Here is a 19,815-nt window from a genome sequence, read left to right as displayed (position 1 = left end):
CCCTGACGGGCGAGGTTACAATACAGGACACGAGCAGAGCGACCGCATGGATTCGCTGCTCAGGCAGGAGTGATTTTCAGCGTTTGTGCTGCTTCTATTTATACCCAAAAAACGCCCCCAAGAGTAACACGCCACGAAATCACAGACACACACCCTCTGTCCATAGTTCGTGAGTCATTCATGGGTTCGTCCCACATGGCGTCCGAGAGGGGGGGGGGGGGGGAGAGTGTCCTTGAAAGGTGCTGGGGTCGCCCTATCAACTGCTGATCGCGCCGATAGCGAAACGTCTGAGCCGGGGAGGTCAAGGCGGGACTCACCGACGCGCAGGTGCCTGAAGGGTGTGGCGAACGTCATGAAGCATGCCTGGGCGTGCTGCTGGCAGCCGCCAGAGGCGCGTTGCAAAGCGAGGTGACTGACCCGGCATGTCGAGACACGAAAGTACGATTCACCGACACGCGGGCGCACATGGTCGATTCCCACGTGGTCGCTGATGCGGGAAAACACGTGGCGCTGGCCGATTCCTAACAACGCCAATGGGCCTCCATATCAGAATACCAGACCGTAAATTATATAGAGGCAGGACCATATCAAACCACTGAAACTGCCGGTATCCCTCATACACGCCCACATTCTTTACCACAAAGGAACCCTCAGGCACATTTTAGCCAAACGTACGAACATAACCGGGAGTACCCGTGCTCCTTTAATTAATACGGGCGGGGTTTCTTTTTGCGATAACGAATTGAAAAACCAACGCGTTCAAGATGGTGCAGAACGACGAGATGAAAGCAAGCAAAAAGAACAGAACAAAAGCTTTCCATGCAGAACAAGAAAGAAAAGAAAAACAGGCGCGTTGTTCGAACAAATGGCGCGCGAGCAGTGAGAAAGCGGGAAAATTGAATTGCTTTGACTGACATAAGAGCGGAGAAGCAGTTACGTGGCAGGGACGGCAAAAGAATATAGTCTTTCGACGACATTTCCAGCGAAGCGAATAGATAGGGGCGATTTTTTTTAGCTATCAATAAAGGGTACATGGGTCATATTCAGGACTAACTGAATGCCTGTACTGCAGTTGTATATGCGTTTTTGATTTCGTTTAAATGACCCATTGCCCTCAGCTTAGGGCCGATGGAAATTGCATTTTTTTTTGTGTAATCAGTCACTGTGTTTGTGAGCAAACACTGCCTCGGCTCAAAGTAGACTCTGTTTGACCCTATTACAAGCGAGCAAGAAACCACGTGGCGCTCACAGAGATGACCCGGCTTTTATTACTGGGCCAGCTTACTCGCATACACTTTTGCATGGGAACAACATGCTTGGTGCCCTCAGATCTTCGTACCATTAATTTACATCCCTATTCATTTAGGGCATGACCTCGTGGCAATTCGGAGTGAAGATGGGACGGCACGGGTCTACGACGCCTATTGTCCGCACCTGGGCGCCCACTTGGGCGTCATGGGGCGCGTCGTTGGGGACTGCATCGAGTGCCCCTTCCACGGGTGGAGGTTCGACTGCAAAGACGGCTCTTGCACTCACGTGCCATACTCTGCCAAGGGTAAGCGGAGCTGCGACGGAGATTTTATCCCCCGAAATTCCTTCCTGGCACTTCAGAGCTTCGGTCTGCCTTATTTCAATATTTTTATTTCCTCTCGCTCAAGCTGCCCTACCCATTCGTAACTGGTCACAACCTTTTCATTGAAAGGTTTCGCGGAAGCTTTGTGAAATGTACGCGAAGCAACGAGGTTTTTTCGCTGTGCAACAAGAATGCCACTAAAAGCCTCATTTGCCAGTGCTAAGAGTCAGCATGTTATTCGTCCCCAGGGAAAAAAGCATCGTCTTGTCATTCTTAAAAATATGTCACGGCTTTGTGTCTGTCAGTCCCATCAATTATAGTATTTTGGCCACACTGTCACTAGCATTGGCATGTATGCATTGCAGAGAGGTATGCTGTAAACTACCAGCCAATAGTGAGTTGATGAACGTGTTGTTTTTGTGGTTTTTAAAGAGATTACCTCACAGCAGCTCAGATAATTACCGTCGTACGTTCTTACTTAGACCAAGCGTTAACTGATTTCAAATGCTTCATACCTGCACATGTCGACCAATCTCATTTCAAGAACTTCCCGATATTATTCCTGCGACGATTCTTCAAAAAAAGAAAAAAAAAATGGCAGCATCCGTGGATGATAGCGAGGGGGCGTAGTACGGGGATTCGAAATGACATCCAAGTTGCGCCCCGAGTGACATCCGATTTGCGCTCCGACCGTCATTCGATTTGAGTCGTGAGTTGCGCCTTGATTATTCCCTAAATGAAACTGCAACTCACGGCTCAAATCAAATGACGGTCGGGGCGCAAATCCGGTGGTGTGCGCATGGATGGACGCGGACGGACATTAGGAGGTCCCAAGGTACTCCGCACCGTTACAAGCGAGGGAGTAAGGTTTGACTCTCGGATACTAACTCACGGTCGTAGCCCAATGGGTAAGACGACTGACACACACACGAGGTCGCGGGTTCGATTCCCGGCCGCGGCGGCCGCTTTTCTGATGGAGGCGAAAAGCAAAAACGCCCGTGTGTACGAGATTTCGGCGCACGATAAAGATCCCCAGGTGGTCAAAATTAATCCGGAGCCCTCCACTACGGCGCGCCTCATCGCCTGCGTTGCGTCGGCGCGTTAAAACGCTACAATCAATCAATCAAGACGACTGATACTAACTCTGTCTGGTCTACCACACACAGGCTGGAATCCTGCCGGTGTCTGGTCTACCAGACACAGGCTGGAATCCTGCCGGTGTCTGGTCTACCAGACACAGGCTGGAATCCTGCCGGTGCCTGTGTTAATTTTTGGTGACTGTAAATGCTATGCACACGGACGCGGATGGACATTGTGAGGTCCTAAGGTACTCCGCACTTAAAACGCCATTTTGCCCCCTTCTCGAAGGAATCAGCCGTGTTAGATGAACGTGCTCACAAATCTTTGGACACGCCGGAAACAGGCTCATCTTATTGCCGTTACTTTCTTGGATTGCGGGAGCCAACTTCGACACTACAGTGCAATATATTCAGGTCCACGCTGAAAAAAATTTTTTTGCCAATACCACTTTATTTAACAGTTTCATCGGGTAAAGAGGAAAAAAATGACAGGCCGTCATTTTCATTGATGAAAGGAGGTCTGCCCTAGCCGAGCGATTTCGAATGTGTCACACTTTTATGCTGACGGTTCCCTTCACCTACCCTTTCCTTCCTTCTTTCCTCCCTTTCCCATACCTCCATTCCCTCTGGCCTCGTGACTACTCTGTCATTCTTTCCGCTTTCCCTGAGGCTCCACACGGCCAACAAGGCGGGGTTTTTGCGAAATGACACTATAACTGCTAGCGCAATAGATTTCTACTGGCTACTTGTTCTCTTCTCGGTATCAGTTTTTTGCGCGCTCCTTGCAGCTCCTTCATTTGTCAAGGCCAAAGCGTGGATCACCAAAGAGCTTCTCGGCCTTGTGTTTGTGTGGTTCCACGTGGACGGGGAGGAACCGGATTGGGAAATCCCACAGCTTTTGGGGAAAACCCTGGAAGTGCAGCCCACGGGACGATTTGAGCACTTGGTTCACTGTCACATTCAAGACATAGCAGAGAATGGCGCCGACTTGGGTCACTTCAACCAGATCCACAAGGCGAGCAGCTTCGTCGACGGTGCCGAGTTCGAGCAGAACCTGGGCCATTGCTGGAAAGGTCGCCTTTTCCAGCACCACTGGGAGGCCACCTGGACGCCCGACAAGCATGAGGCCATGGTGACCATCGAGTCGTCCATCTCGATCGGCAGCTGGACCCCCAACTTTCTCCGACATCACATCGAGGCACGCCAGGTACTATATGATGGAGTCCATTTGATTTTACGTGCCTTGGTTATGTGTTTTGTGTAATGCAAAGTTAAACATTACTCAGGTACATGTAAGGTGAGTCCCAAATGAAACATGGACATGATGAACATGGACATGATGAACATCGACATGAATATGGATGATGAACATGGACATGGACGTACAGAAAGGGGAGCAGAGGCTAAAGGCTCGGAGCCTCACTAGGGCCCCTGCTCCGGTGGCAGGCAGTGTGCGGGCACAGTACATTATACTGCACACTTGCAGTCGAGTGTACAAAATTAAAAAAAGGCTACAGAGAGTACATTTGCAGTCGTGCTCCTCGAACGCTCAATGTGCGACTACTTTGCACAAAAAAAAACAGAACCAAATTTTCACACAGGATATGGTATCAAAACACTCGTGTGTTTTTTCGTGCAGTGCAAGGAGTGAACGAACAACAAAATACACCCGAAACAGAGACTTACTTCAGCATAGATATCTACAATTTTGCTGCAGCAATTTATTTTTTGTTTCGGTAAATTTTAGCTATATGAAATTAACTGCTCTAACAGGACATTTTTAATCTGTATTTTTGACAACCATTGGCGAAAATTAATGTGTTTCTGAACTTTGCTGAATAAGGAAGGGATTTGATGTATACGGCACATGTTGTGCCGTATACCAGGGCACCATTCTATCAACACGAATTAATTTCACTACGTTTACATGTTCTTCCTACTTTCATCTTTTGCAATTCTTGTTCGCGTTTGCTTTGCAGCTGACTCCGCATTCCCCACTGAAAAAAGTCTGCAGAAACTCATAATTATCTACTAATGCGTAGCATTCTTATACCGCTTGTCTTGAGTGTGAGTTTTTTCAAGCTAAATTTTTTTGTTTTTCTAAATCCTGCCCGACCAATTATCTCCATTTACGCTATTATAACCATTAGAAGTGAGCTTTAGCGAAATCTGCTCTATTGTGGTAATTCCATGTGTTATACGTTTTGCCATTTTGAGTAATTCGTTAATATTGTTCTTAATTTTTAGTGTTTCAAAATTTCTTCCAACCAATTATGTCCATTTACGTTATTACAACGATTACTTTTGAAACTTCCGCGATATCTGCATTTTTGTGGAAATGCAGGGCGTTACACGGTCCTCTCTGGGAGTGGGAAGGGGGGGGGGTACTCGGCAAAGAATGCTACGCATTAAAAATACGTAACTGCATGCTCTCACAGTCCTAGGATAGCTTCAGCAAATCAGGATAAAGGCGTGTGCGACTAAACCAAACTCTCCAACTCTCAAGAGTGTCAGTTATACAAACGGCTTGTATTATGCATTGAAAATCGTATGCCATTTGCTAAAACCACCAGTCGTGGTAGCAATTTGTAAGTTGACAAATAGAGACATCTACGCGTGTTCTCTCGTCCCTAGATGATGATGATTTCTACGCTAGCTATGTAAGTTGTTTGGTATTCTCTGCAACAGTCCTATTCTCGGGAAGGAGGAAAAAATGCAAACGAAACCGTTGTGCAAAGAAGGGGACTCCTATCCTGTGCTTATGGAAGGACTCCTCTTTTAGCCCCGAAATGTCGTGTTTCAAATTCTCGCGTTCAAAAGCAGATGTGGCTCGCGTTTTTGTTTTTTTGTCCCTGTTTGAGGGATGCGTTTCGCGGAAGTTTCGCGGAGCACTCCGATTTTCTAGGGCAGGTTTTGTGAAGACTGTTTTGTGAAGCCAGTCCCTATGCGGTCCACTGAATAACCCAACTGCGTGAAGCGCCGTGTCTTGCGGCATGTAGCCTACTATAAAACCTACGTCAGCCATCAACACCGAATAAGACAACCGTAGTTACAAACTAACCATGTGAACTCAATGGATGCTATGGCGTAGGAAAAACTCGAACCGGTTTCAAGGAAAGATGAAATCGAAAGAATTTGAGCGGTGCATGCCGGCAGCTAGGCGGAAGGTATTGCAAATGTCGTCCCAAATAAAAAAAAATTCCCCGCATTTCCCCCAGGGGAAGAATGTGAAAGTGCGAATGCACGAGTTGAATTTGCGCGGTTGGGTAATGTTCGCGAAAGAGAGATCACACACACACACACACACAACTACAAAGAAAGAAAGATGCATTTATTCACAGACACCTATTTGTGTTGTCGTTGTACTTGATTGCTAGAGCGGATCTCAGCTTTGAAATTTCGTGTCAGTACTCCTTTAAGCGGGTGCATTAGCCCTTCTCACGCCCGATTCCTGGCCAATCCCCCACGTGGGTATGTGCCATGTCAGCGGCCAGGCTGCGCGCGCCCATCTCCACGTGCGCGGACATCGCCGGTGGACGCAGGTTCAGGGTCGCTTAAGAAGTGCATTGCACTTAAAAGCAGCGAGGACACTTTAGCAGTAGTAATGAGCTGTGGGTGCAAAAGCGTTGCTGTAAAATATAACGCCCCACGCAGAGTTCTCGCTTAACGAGTGGAAATGGGTGAATCGGCCAGTAGTTTCTGGCGGTAGCTCTCGTCGCCACTGTCCAACATTCTTGATTGTGCGTGAGAGAACTGTGGGCGGGTATGCCGACGTCGCTGCTAAATGGCAATTGGTGTAAGGCAGTGCCTATTCTGTGGACCAGTGGAATTATTATTATGATGATGATGATGGCTATGACGATGACGACGGCGACGACGAACACAGGAAATGTGCAGACTTATTCTAGACCACAATGAAATGTTCAGGTTTATTCAGTATATCGATCCTTGATCCTTATTCGTCTAAAGTGACCTCAATGATACTAATCCACACTTATCCACATAAATAATGCGAAGAATTGACTAAAAAGAACAGGTTACAGCAAGAAATTTACAGAAATAAAAACAACTTCATTACTGCTGGTTCTTGAACTCGGAGCGTTAGCGCCAAAAGCCAAGACTACCACTGCACCACGGAAGCCGACGAGCGGGGCTCGTTTATCAGTATCTCAAAACAGAACAGAACCCTGTGGTCTGGACCACAAATAAAAGCTGAACATTATTATGTAATATTGTCCACAGAATAGGCAGTGCGCTGGCGTAACAGGTGTGAGCTTGTGGTGCAGCTGTCATCGTCTCTGGCCAATCCGCTTCAGTTGCAAGGTTGTTATGTCTACATTCACCATTATATTTTTTTTCGTGTTTTACCTTGCGGCATATGAAAGGAAACTCAAAGGGAGGAAAACAAAGAGAGGCAGGGAAGCAAGCAAGGCAGTAATATATGAAAACCAATGATAGTAAGGGAAACAAGAAAGGTGGTCCGGGGAACGTTAATGCGACAGCATGGAGTCCGCTTCCGTCATGCAACTTCAGCAGAGAGTAGCAACAGGCGTGGCCCTGAACGCAGCGGCTGTAGTTCTCCGGTTTTCCGACCGTACACTACCCCCCAAATGCACTGTCTCGAGCGGTCTCCGAGCCCGGCACATCGACAGCAAATGCTTAGAATCCGCCTCATCCCCCGTAGACGGACACTTGGGTCAGGCTCTTGCCCTTACCGGCGTGATTACGCCGGTTTAGAAATTTGAAGGTGTGAGGGGAACGTTAACATGTTGTTACGTAAACATTCAGCCTAACGGCGTTGCAAGCAACGTCAAACTGCATGTACGTCAAGCTGCGGCTACTGGCTAGCGACGTTTCGAAGTCGACAGCCTAAGGGCATGCACCAGGTTCACCGAGCCATGCAGCCAGGGCGGCGCAGATGATGCGGGCTTAACTCGCATCCTAGAAGCGCTGGTTTCAATTCCACGCCGTCTCAAGTTTACTTCATTTCATTGTGAACTAAATAACTTTAAAATATTCCGTGCGCCATCTGCCATTTTAGGGGGTGTTTCGCTGCTACAGACACCGATGTCAGACGGCGCGTTTTCTGTTTAATAGGCCATTTACCGCTTTGTCGTTAATAAAGTACGCAGCGCATATCGGGAACGGCGGAGGGGGGGGGGGGGGGAGCTTTGGTCAGTTGGTTGGTACGTCCACTAAGAGCTGCGCCAAATTTCGCTGTGTTGTGTTCGATACTCGTGTGCTGGCAATACCTTTTTACGCTGTCGGCGACGTTTTTGGCTCTTGGGGTTAATTTGAAATGGAGGCTTTCGTAGAACTGTGTTTTGTAGCTACCGCGCACGCAAAATAAACTCCAGCGCTAATGCTACACCCTACTTGGGCGAGGTCACCGTTTCCGCCGCATTCTCAAAAAGCCGTTATGGATAATTGGAGACATGGCTGCGAGTGTGCCCGTTTTTCCCGAGACTATTTGGAAATCCCACCAACGCTGCCTCGAGCCGATCATAAAAAGCTCGTGGGAACAATGCTGACTTCGCATCCACCACTCGCTGCGAAGACGATGACCTCTTCGATGCATATGAGGATTACTACTAGCACCGAAACTATGCAAATAAACAATGATACTAAAACTTACCTATGTGTCCAGCAATGCATGCTCGCCTCCGCATTCAAGTCTCGCGAGGGGGTGCAAGCTTCCCCGAATTTTTTCCGATGCCAAACGCATCGCCAGCTTCTCCGTGGGAGTGGTGCGGCCGCCCGATTCGGTCACGTGCCGTAATCAGGGGCTCCGCCCTTAACCGAGCTTTCCCAACCGCGCGGAATTCGAAAGCGGCTGCTGCCGAGGCAACCGATGCTCCAGATCACCGAAGTAGCGGAGGTCTGGCCAGCGATAGAAAATGAAGCGCTGCGGTCACGCAGCAATAATTATACATATAGGAGGCGATACGGCCCATTGCTTCGAGCGCGGGCCAGCGACCAGATACTGTCACAATGATAGCCGGCGCGGAATACAAAGCTTCGTCGCTGCGACGGCGAATCTTCTGCTGTATATCATATTTTCTATAGTCGCAATATTTTCGCATTTTGTATTCTGTACGTATCCTGTTACAATGCCTTCTATCGCAACATTGGACCCTATTACTAGCCTTCGGGTATGGGTCCAAGCAGTTTTTTTTTCAACCATTGCGCTGCTGAGCACGATGTAGCGGGTTCGATTCCCGGCCGCGGCGGTCCCTTTTCTGATGGAGGCGAAAAGCAAAAACGCCCGTGTGTGCGAGATTTCGGCGCACGTTAAAGATTCCCAGGTGGTCAAAATTAATCCGGAGCCCTCCACTACGGCAGGCCTCGTCGCCTGCGTTGCGTCGGCGCGTAAACTCTGCAATCAATCAAGTTTTCTTCGAACTATCATGATGGAATTGGAAATAAAGTTCAATGAGATGCTAGCTTCGATGTGGTCATCGGCTGAAGAAGAACGTAATAGCAATTTGTCTGTTTTTTTTCTAAAGGTCGGCCCAGCCCTTGTTGCCATCAGCGTGTGGGGCAGCGCAGGCCACTACGTCGCCATCCAGTCTCTGAGGCCCGAGGGACCCTTCGACATCCGGGTCGTACACACACTCCACTTCGAGACACGAGTTTCCCGGTTGCTCCGCTGGTTCTACACAATGACGCTGCGAAACATGGTACGTTTCAGCACTCGCTTCAGGTATAGCCAGACCTGACTTCAGGTTTTTTTTTTTTTTTTGCGTTCTTTCGGGTTCCAGCCTGAACTCGACACTTTGTCGATAATATTTGTCTTGCTTCTCGCTCAGCAAACACTGGCAAATGCAGGTTAGCAAAGGTAACTTATAAAGGTCCTATTAAACAAAATAGAGTATGTATTAGAGCAGGCGTTCGGTTTCTATGTTACTCCTGCGTACTCGAATACAGAGGCGCCAGGAGGGTGCCCAAGACTCCTTAGTCATTTAATAAGGGCTTGCCATTTCCCCGTTATTGAAGGAGCAAAGGGAATAAATATACATATTTTCATGTTGTAATAGTTCCCAATGGAACGGCTTTCAGAGGAGCCCTATCTACCTGCATAAAGCCTAGCAATAACAGAGATCCGAAATGATGAACGAAGTAGAAAAGCCAGAATGTAGTTGTGTTTAGCCAAGCTTTAAGGATGGCATCATTTTGGTCGTGATTCAGCAAGGACAAACCTAGCGAGCATTGCTTTTTACTCTTGCATTTTCGACAACGACTCACACTCCCCGCAGGTGGACCGCGACGTCGCCGTGTGGAACTTCAAGGCGTTCGTGAAGAGGCCTGCACTCGTCAAGGAGGACCACTCGATAGCAGCGTACCGGAAGTGGTACTCCCAGTTCTACAGCAACAGCAGCGCGACGTGGCAAGAGATACGAGAGCAATCGTTGGACTGGTGACCGTGTACGTGCCCTGCCCAGAGCAAAGGAACGCCCGAGCCCCAATTTCATTTTCGGTGTTCCTCTGTGATATAGGTGAACTCGTGTGTGTGTATTCATTCGCATCCCCATGTGTGGCGCTTCCCCTGCGGGTGACGTGAAGGGCTGTTTGTAGCCAGTGACGAATGGTTCCTGCACGGCTACCACTGCCTCAACGTGACACCCCTGCTGGCGTGAATACGCCTCCCAAGTGGAAAAGACTGCTCTGGTAACGCGGAGATATTGGCCAGTGAGGAGCCTTTTCATGCGAGGGTCGGCTAAAAGTACGCGTGTCATTCGATACGATAAAACCTTCAATTAAAAATTTACACGAAGGGTTGTGTTGCACCTTAGCCACATGTTGTAAATAAACCTTCCTCCTACCTTCTTTAGAGATTATCAAAAAGAATCGCACAAAAATTCGGGTTTTGCTTCCCAGTCCCCATCTTCACCCGAATTCTACAATTTTCTGTGGCGCGTAATAGTTTAATTGCGTCTTGATTTGCTCGTTTTAAGCTTACGCTGCGCCAAAGCATAAACATGTGCGCCATATATTTTATGGTGCGAAATAAAAGAGATGAATGCATTTGTGCTCACCCCCATGATCTCAAGAGTGAAATCTTGGGTGGTATTCTCGTGTTTGTCCGTTTTATTGTGACGTATTGTGAGGTAGGCTTTGGATTGACTTTTGCGTAACTGTTGTTGTAAACAAATTTTAAACGACTATACCTATTTTAAACTAACTTTTATGTGTTTATTGTTCCAACAGTGAACCAACAACACGGCGACGAAAAATCGTCTGCTCCTAATTGCCTGCTCCGAGAAGCTAACGCTCGTAGCTCCACCGTGCTTGAATGGCGTCACATCCAGGTGTTCGCTTTTAGCCAATAAGGGCTTGCTCAAAACGGACATTATTGAAGCGGACACAAAACGGACAAAACACGAGAATACCGCCCCCGGTCCAGCGGAGGGCATTCACTAAAGCGGACCGTTAACTTCAAAACGGTGCTTTACGCGCCGAAGCTACCCCTGAGCTGTGAGGCGCGCCGTAGTGGAGGGCTACGAATTAATTTTCACCCCGAGATGATCTTCAACGTGCGCCAAAATCGCGACACACTGGGGTTTTCGCTTTGCCCTTACATCAGACAAATTAGGCCGCCCCGTCTCGGGTCGAATTCATATACTCGCGCTAAGCAACGCAAGGCCTTTTGCCACTGCGCCACCGCTGCACGTTCAAGCGAACACTCTCCAGACACGACTCCGCAATAATTGTGGGAGGAAGAGGCTTTCACACCTTCACACTTTTTGCACGTCATTACATCCCCATTTCAATGTCGCGTCACCTGGTATCATTTGCGTCCTGCGATTACGTGCCCCATGGAGCACCCACAAAATGAACGCATGTCATCCTGCAGTATAACTTGCAACGTCTCTTCAAGCTCTGGCCTCAATAAAAATCATGCACCATCCCAATTATGCGAAAGTGGAGACCTGCAGAAAAGCTGTTCCAAAACCAATTCACCGCCTGATTGGCCATTCAATGCTTTATTGCGTTATTGTAAACGCTTTGTGGCCACCATGAAATCCTAACACGGTCTGTACCGTGTGGTAGGATACTGAATAGTGTCTTTGTAGCAAGCAAATCCAAAGTTGCTCAGTCCTGGTTGTTTTTGGAATGTATACATAACTTCACTAACGATGTCCGCTGTTGCGTCGTTCTTGCGTAAGCCCTGCAAAGGGCCTATACATGCAGGTGTCGATGTCTGTTTTCGATTTTTAAGTGGCGATGACTGCTGTGAAAATTAGCATCACGTCACTGCTGTTTACGCCACCCACATTAAAGAGACTCTGAAACACTTCCGATAAACGCTTTCACTCTTTACTTTGCGTCTGGAAGCACTGCGAAAGCTATTTGCTCGTCGCGGCAGATACGCCTTCCGTTTCTGCTTTGCTTTTGTGGTTTTCTTTTTTTTGGTTATTGAATGCTTTCATTGCTGCGTCTCAGGAAAGCCGGTCAATAGCCAGTACGCCTCTATAATGACGTAATTCCAGCTATCGAAGAACGCCAAGACCGGGAAAGGGAGAAAAATATTTTGAGCCAGTTTCTGAGTTATGTGATGGGCATAGAGCAGTCATTTTTGGCTGAGGTACTTTACGACTCCCTAACCTATTACTGGGTGTGTCGGTCGACTACGTTCTGCAAAAATGTAAGGTTTTGAAAAAAAGTTGAAAAATTGTTGGAGGGTCCTTTTAACACATTCGGTGACATTGGCCTCTGGCTCTACCGTCAGCCAGTACATGCGCTTGGTGGGTGATGATGGGGGAAATATGCGTTGGCCCATACACCACTGCGGGTGTGCGCTACTGTGTGGGCATGAGTCTGGCTTTGGGACGCGAGATTCCGCCTCCTTATGGATACAAAACACATCTAAACCTACTAATTCAAACCTGCTTCTATCTACTGGCTCACTTTGAACCCACCCGCTGTACTCTTGAGCAACTGCTAAAAGCAGTCCGTCGTTCGGCCTGCGTTGCCAAAGATATATAGGTTATGGCACTGATGACCTAGATTCGAGCGCTAGAGACAGTAACGATGTTTGACAGCTTTTTTGCTGTAAAAATGCTTTCTTAGATAAGATATGTTGCTATCGTTATAAGGATGACTTGTGTCTTGTAGGTTGGTTTAGTTACCTGGCGTGGCCTATGACCGCGTCGAATTAACGCTATGCATTGCGCCGGAAGCACCGGGCTCGTACCTACAGGGGAGTAGTAGAAGTGAAAAGACGTTTTTTCGTTTAGCTTGGGAAGTGTGAATGGTTCCCTATTCCGGGAATCCAGATGATGAGGCCAAGAGTGTCTGGACGCTCACATCGCTGCTGGTCCCCCCCATTTTCTCCCACAGCTCAGGGTTGGGGAGAGGGAACGGAAGAGGGTGGAGGTTGTTGTGGTGGTGCTTGCACACTATTACGGTGTGAGGAAGAGGGACGGGTTGTAAACAGAATTTGCATTCGGCAGGGGATTGCATAGGGAACATACGATGAAGGCAGACTGGGTGAGGGAAGGTATTGCTTTGTAGTCTAGGGTTTGGGGGAGGGTAGCTTTGCTGTTTGGACCGGTAATATTGAGTAATATCTTCGAAAGAAACAAGAGCGATGGACGATCCCGTCTTCGCAGTAGCATGGAAGATTGGAATTGCCGCTTCTGGGACACACGAATTGAATAAACAAATAAATAAATAAATAAACAAGGGGCTGTGGTGCTGCGGTGTAGATATGCGTAACTGTGCGAATATTCGCACTCACACGAAACTGAAAATTCTGGCTTAAGGATTCACCAATGCATCCCTGCGTTTAGTTGCCATGACCCGTGTTGTGCTTAAGATAGCATGGACACCCTTGTTTTATGTTCTCCGTTTACTGCGTTTATCGCCGCTTAACTGCTGACCGATCCTGAAACAGCGCTTTACATAGCTGAGCGAGCGAAAATTAATAACATATAATGACCTGAAAATAGTCCGCATCGCTTTCATTGCTTCTAGCCCGGAGGTGCCGTACGACAGAACCTCGATATTAGAGAGTTTTAGCAGTCCGTCCGTTCCGTCGTCTGCGGAGTTACCGGGTTGACCGGGACCCGTGTGGGCACTTGTGCATTCGTCGCAGAAGGGGGATTAGTTCCGCGGGCCTGCCTTCGCCATGTACGCGCGTCCTCGCTCGCCCTTCCGCGCGCGCAGGCGCAGACGGGTCCCGGTAACCCGGTAACAACGTACATGACTGGACGGACGGTCTGCTAAAACTCTCTATTGCCTACCTATTGTGTGAGGACGTCAAGCACTGGGTGGCCGGTGGCGAAGGCGTTGTTTCGAGTGCCTCACCGCCAAAGCTGAGCGGATCAGCTGCCTAAAGGCGTATAGGCCTACGATAGCGGAGGATATTTGAGCATATGATGACCGTTTTTAATATAACCGCGGATGGCCACTTCTATTGCAATTTTATACTATATTATCAGCTCGTTTGCCACATACCGAACTTTTTTTTTGTTTTGACAAGAGTGCCGGTGCCATTCCGGCGAGTGATTACACCTGCAGCGCCGGCTGTGTGCCACGCCACCTTGAGGACCAATTAATTTCATTAAGAAATTTTATTGCTTCTCTTCGTTCACCTTCACGATTCATAGCTGAGTGGAAAACTATCGAAGCCCCATTTTGTTTTACGTAATGACAAAAGGCTTGCGTAGATTGAGGTTGGCTTCATAGCCTACATTCAAGACATTAAACATGAAATCATTAGGACCCAAACGAAGTCCCCCCATAAAAGAGACCCACGAAGCATTAGTCATGACAACGAAGTTACCTGCCGCTGTGGTGCACGTACCTGCTCAGTTAAATAGAGCGAGCATAAATTTTGGAGATTGCATACAATTTTTTACCCACACAATCACGCACCCCCACACAGGAAAATACAACACTTGCTGTTACGTGTCTAAATTGATATGAATTTTAAGCATAACGTACCTGTTAACCAGAATTGTTAACACCAATCCTGTGGAATAGTCTTGAAGCTGCTTCCGGAAGTTTAATGGAAGAAACGAACGTGTTGACAACAGAAACAGAATTCTGAGTTCGTCCGTTTCTGAAACGCCCATTTTGCGTCCGTTTTAGTCGAGACGTAGGTGCACTTGAAAGGCCTCTGACCAATGACGTGGGCAGAAACCGGCGCCTCGCCTTGCTAGTGCTACGTCACACCTGATCGTTTCCTTTCAACCAATCAGGGCTCGCTCGAAACAGTCACTCTGAAACGGACATGCAGTGGAGAAACTGAGAATTCTGCCCTAGAGCAGCAGCTTTCAGAGCCGCGAAGTTGCACAAAGTTCGTAAATACAGTGCTAGCCATCGTGTTTTCCGCAAACCTGGTGGTGCGATTTACCACACGTTCGCAAGGGGTATGGAGTCGCTGGAAGTTTCTAGCTACATCTCCAATTTCTCTTTTCTGATTGATTATGAGGTTTAACGCGCCGACGCTGCAGAGCCGATGAGGTGCGTCGTAGGGGAGGGCTGCGTTTTAATTTTGACCACTTGGGGATCTTTGACGTTAATTCTCGTTTCTACTATTCTAGAACGCACTGGCCACTGCTTCGCTTTATGTCGATTCCAGCCTGGGCATCCGATTGGCCAATTTTTAATTGTTCTGTAAACGTGTCACCTCTATCATCTGTCTCTCCTCTCTATGAATCTGTCATCCTCTGCCCCAACCCCCACACCAGCAGGCGTTCCGGTGTCCACCCCTAGGTGTGACAATTTACGCCTGCTGGTGGTCTTTCCTTTCCTTTTTCTTGACAATAAATTCATTCATTCATTCACATTACTGGAACCGGTGATGCTGACACGGAACAAAAAATATCAGGTTGAGAAGCATACTCTTCTGTCGCACATGAGCGGACTGAGCGGGTAAAAGCAAGCATCCACTGGCGGGGTGTGTCACTTCCTTCATAGCACTGACCAAGACGGGCTAAGCTACCCACGAGCGCAAACTGTCTGGATGTGAAAACTGATGCCCACATTTGTAGATAGGGCTCTAAAATCGCCGTATATGTGTCTAGCACTGTGGGAAAATTTGCAGGTTTCTTTGTGGCGCCGTGCTTCTACGCCTCGTAGACTACCGGCTGGTGTAGTGCACAGGCCCACGCCTCAGCCATGAAATACATGGGAGGTATTCTTGAGAAAGGTACTGAGATCCCTGCTTGCAAACAGGGCTTGTGGTGTCAACAGCTCTCGTTGGCGAACCTACCGGGGCTCTCGTGAAACCTCTTCTCATCAAAGTTTTCCGCTTGTGCGCCCCATTTCAGGGGAAGAGTAGGGGGAGAGATTTATACCCGTGCTACGCGGAAACTTTCGATTGACAGTTGACTACTCACTCACAAGTGCACCCTCTATATGCACAATGTGCCACTCGATAGACAATCCGTTCGATGCCCCACGGAAGGCCTGAGAAACGGCCCTGTAGCACAGGTATTACTGTATCTGACTTTTGTTGCCACCTTAATCAGAATGGACTTTCTAAAATTAGCCTGATTTATACCCGTGAATATTCTTTTGCAATTTAACTTCATTCAGTTTTTTTTAGTCCCAATTACAGAAGTTACAAAGTAAGCAATCCAAGGAGCCATTAGCGGGATTTCAGTTTACTGCTGGGTACAAGCATGGAAAAAATCCAGCCACAGTGCTAAAACGCGCATTACGAAATCTGCTATACGAGACTGCATCAAACATTTTTGCGATTTTTATGCACTACAAATAACAGAAAGACTGTAGTCGCCGCATGCTACATGTGCGCTGAGAGGGAAAAAAATGGCCCCTGTCTAAGCGCTGTTTTTCTTCATATTGTGCAGAACAAACCAGCCTTAGTTCGAACCTTGTTACCCCTGTTTTGCGGATTTTACCGAGGAACGTCGTTGCGGGATAACGCGCTGGTTTAGTTGCGTGAAACATGGTCGCTGTGGTCGTTCCTTCAGAGCGAGACGTGTGGTAATACCTTTGTTTCGATAGTTTGCAGTTTTCTTGCCAATGAGTGCAGTCGTAACGCCAGCCCGTGATTTGTTCAAGGTGGTGCGGGAGCTATTTAAAGGAGCCATGAAGAGAAAACACAAGTTTGGTTCATTCGAAAGATTGCCTCGTTAGAACCATAACGACACCACTTATAACGCAAACTTCGCTCAAATAAGCTACATAATTAGGAAAAAAGGAAATGACCATGCGACCCACCAGCTCATTTTCCGCAACAGAACCTGTGATGTCACTTGGGAATGCTCTGCGATTGGCGGAGGCCGGCAAAAGCAAACGCATGTTAGGCAGGGCTTACAGTTTGCATAGCGAGCTAAATGCCCGTGAAACATACTGCACATTCTTTTTATGACAAAGAACGGTGGAGTAAACGGTTGAAGGTCCGAACGAACACGCAAGCGTGTGCGCCAATGCATACGAAACTAGCGCCGGCCGAGCTCGACATCTCGCCGTCGCGCAGACGAATTTTCGGGTTCGAGGCTCTTCGGGGCCAACGAACCGTTCCAGCACGCACAGCCGCGACCTTGCTTCGTATCGTAATCCCTTCACAGGAGGTTGGCCGTCATATCGCCAACCAGCAAAGGTAAAAATAGAAACGAGGGGAGTAAGGAACAGCAAGAAGCGACGAGATAGTGCCAGTCGTCGCGTAAGTTTCGAATGGTGTTGGCTTGCTGCTGTCGTTACGAGCTCGTTTCCAGTTTACAACCACTGAAAACTTCAGTTTGTTCGAGTACTTTACAATGAAATTTCGTTGCTGCGTTTTGAAATGCCCATGTAGTACGGGCAAATCGTCGAGGGAGTGCGACATCCCCGCCGGTGAGGAGATCTCCTTTCATGTGCTGCCCAACGACGAACCTAGGCGAAGCAAGTGGCTACGTTTTGTGAACTTTGCAAACGGAGGAGAAAGAGAGCTAAAGGAAGTACGAGTGTGCTCGCTTCATTTCCAAGGAAGTGATTACGGCAGGGACCCTTACGTTAGCTCACTCCTGGGACATGCTGGCGCTCGTCGCCGACTTCGTCAAATCGCTCTGACCTTGGGGAAAAAAATGCCGTAAACACCGCGCATTCACGCTCGTATCTTTCTGGTCGAAGCAGAGAGCTCGCGCGAACGGCTTTCCATACACGACACCGGCCAACTGGCATAAGTGATACTGCTACTGAAATTGAACTATTATTAACCGTAATCAAAATACGGCACATACGTACCAGTCTATATTCGTCCGTCGCGACGGGGCTGACGAAGCAGCGGTGCCGACGGCGAGAGCGTTCGTCTGTTGTGGCTATCGCGGAATGGTCGCTTTCCCGTCCACCGCGTATCTCACAACTCTTGCCGCTCGTGCACTTAGAAGCATTGAGCGTTTTAGTGGTGTGAGGTTGTTAAATGCAAGCCCAAGCTCCTCGGCGAGAGTTTTGTTCTCCGGATCAGGCGATTCCATGACTAGGGCTGCGGGTGCACTAGGTTTTACTAGTATTTTTAAAATGGCCGCCGTCTCGATCGACTCCCGCGTGTGGGTGCTATATGGAGTCGACATACTAAGTATCTGTTTCATGGACCGGCTCTATGACGCCATTGTACACGTCACGGAATGTTCAATTTTAGCGGGAGATTTAAAATTTTGGCTTAAATTGCCTTATTTCTCAGTGAATAAAGCATCATTTGCTTCCGGGAAAGCGCTTGGGGTACTATGAAACACCTAATCTTTCGAATAAAACAAACCTTGGTTTTCTCTTCATGGCTCCTTTAAGGACAAAAGTTACCTGCGTGAAAACGGTCCAGAGACGACGGCACCCGTTCCTATCCATAAATTTACCATACCGCTATAAAACTGCTCGTGTAGCCTTTTGAGAACAAAGAACAAACAAAAACAATTACTTTATAGAAGATTTCTGGCGCTATCACCTAGAACTTTAACGAGGGCTATTTTACACATGCCAAAAGAGTCTGCGTAAAGGATGTCTGCGTGTTCCTTTACAAAAGTAAATGTTATTTTCGGAGATTTGTCACCGCTGCTGTGTGACACGTTTGTTTATTTGTATGTATTATTAAAGCAAAGCTTTATACGCCTCACTTTTGCAGTAGTTTCGCCAAGACACACCTAAAAAAAGAAAAGAAAAAACGTTTCCCATGTCAGGAATGAAACATGGACCACTCACGTTATAAAACCGACGTCTACCGGAATGTGCCTTTCCGACACGGTCGGAGAATTTTGTATTTGCGGTTTGACTTTGACTCAAGTTGCATTGGAGAAAGCGTCGCGTTTGAACAATCTTTCTCTTATCTAAGAAAGGGTAAGTAGTTCGTTTTTAAATGACCACACGGATCAGATCGCGTTTTTGTTAGCATAACTGTGCGCTTAAAAATAGTCCTGTCATAACCTTTTATAGTGTAGTGGAAGATTAAAGAACAAGTAAAGAACGCGGTATTGAACATATCATTCGTCCTGCCGACAAAAACGGATATTTTGGCCAACATGCACGTCAGAATAATAAAAAAGAGAGACCCCGACCAGCCCAAAAAATGGTTCTTGGCGCTTCGGATCCCAGCACGAAAGCCTCGATGACATTACAGTGAACTAGAAAATTGCAATAGTGGCAAAAGCGGCACCGGCTAGCTTAAGCCAGAAATCCGGAAATCCGCTAGGGGCGCTGCCGTGGAAGAAGCGACACAGAGATGTGGCGACGGGTAGGCCGGAATGTCTGGAGAAAAATGGGGACAAGCTGAAATGGAAAAGAGCAAAGAAAAAGGTCCCCGAAAATACCGCGGTAGGCCCGGATGGGATACCGATGGAGTTGATTAACCAATTAGGACCAAAGAGCAAGGGAAAGCTGCTACAGGCCATCACAACAAGGATAGAAGAAAAGGCAATACCGGCCACATCACAAATGAGCAGGATTAACTCGGTGTACAAGGGCAAAGGAGACAGGACTAACCCGAGCTCGTATAGGCCAGTAACCGCCACGCCAGTGCTGTACAGGTTAGCAATGCAGGCCGTGAAGTTCGAACTAGAGCAGTGGGTAGATGATCATAGGGTATTAGGGGAAGTTCAAAACAGGTTTCGAAAGGACAGAATACTGGAGGACAACTTAGCTGTAGTAGGCCAATGCATAGAGGTGGCGATGATGCAAAACCGACCTTTGTGGTAAGCTTTTCTGGAAATTAAAGCGGCG

At 47.8% G+C, this 19,815-nt stretch overlaps 1 protein-coding gene across 1 annotated transcript in view; it reads left to right on the top strand.

Moving 5' to 3' along the window:
* LOC144164214 (cholesterol 7-desaturase nvd-like) overlaps positions 1-10,747 on the top strand; it is a 47,095-nt gene extending 36,348 nt beyond the window's left edge. The window contains exons 4-7 of the mRNA XM_077694731.1: positions 1,367-1,555; positions 3,441-3,859; positions 9,159-9,332; positions 9,909-10,747. Of these exons, the coding sequence (XP_077550857.1) occupies positions 1,367-1,555; positions 3,441-3,859; positions 9,159-9,332; positions 9,909-10,073 (947 nt within the window). The 3' untranslated portion in view covers positions 10,074-10,747. The remainder of the gene's footprint in view (positions 1-1,366; positions 1,556-3,440; positions 3,860-9,158; positions 9,333-9,908) is intronic.
* The last annotated feature ends 9,068 nt before the right edge of the window (positions 10,748-19,815 follow it).

Source organism: Haemaphysalis longicornis, unplaced genomic scaffold (assembly GCF_048455015.1).
Source record: "Haemaphysalis longicornis isolate Haplotype H1 unplaced genomic scaffold, Haemaphysalis longicornis Haplotype H1 scaffold_13, whole genome shotgun sequence".
NCBI classification, from domain to species: domain Eukaryota; kingdom Metazoa; phylum Arthropoda; class Arachnida; order Ixodida; family Ixodidae; genus Haemaphysalis; species Haemaphysalis longicornis.
Note: the sequence above shows the minus strand (reverse complement) of the source record. Positions and strands in the feature narration are given on the sequence as shown.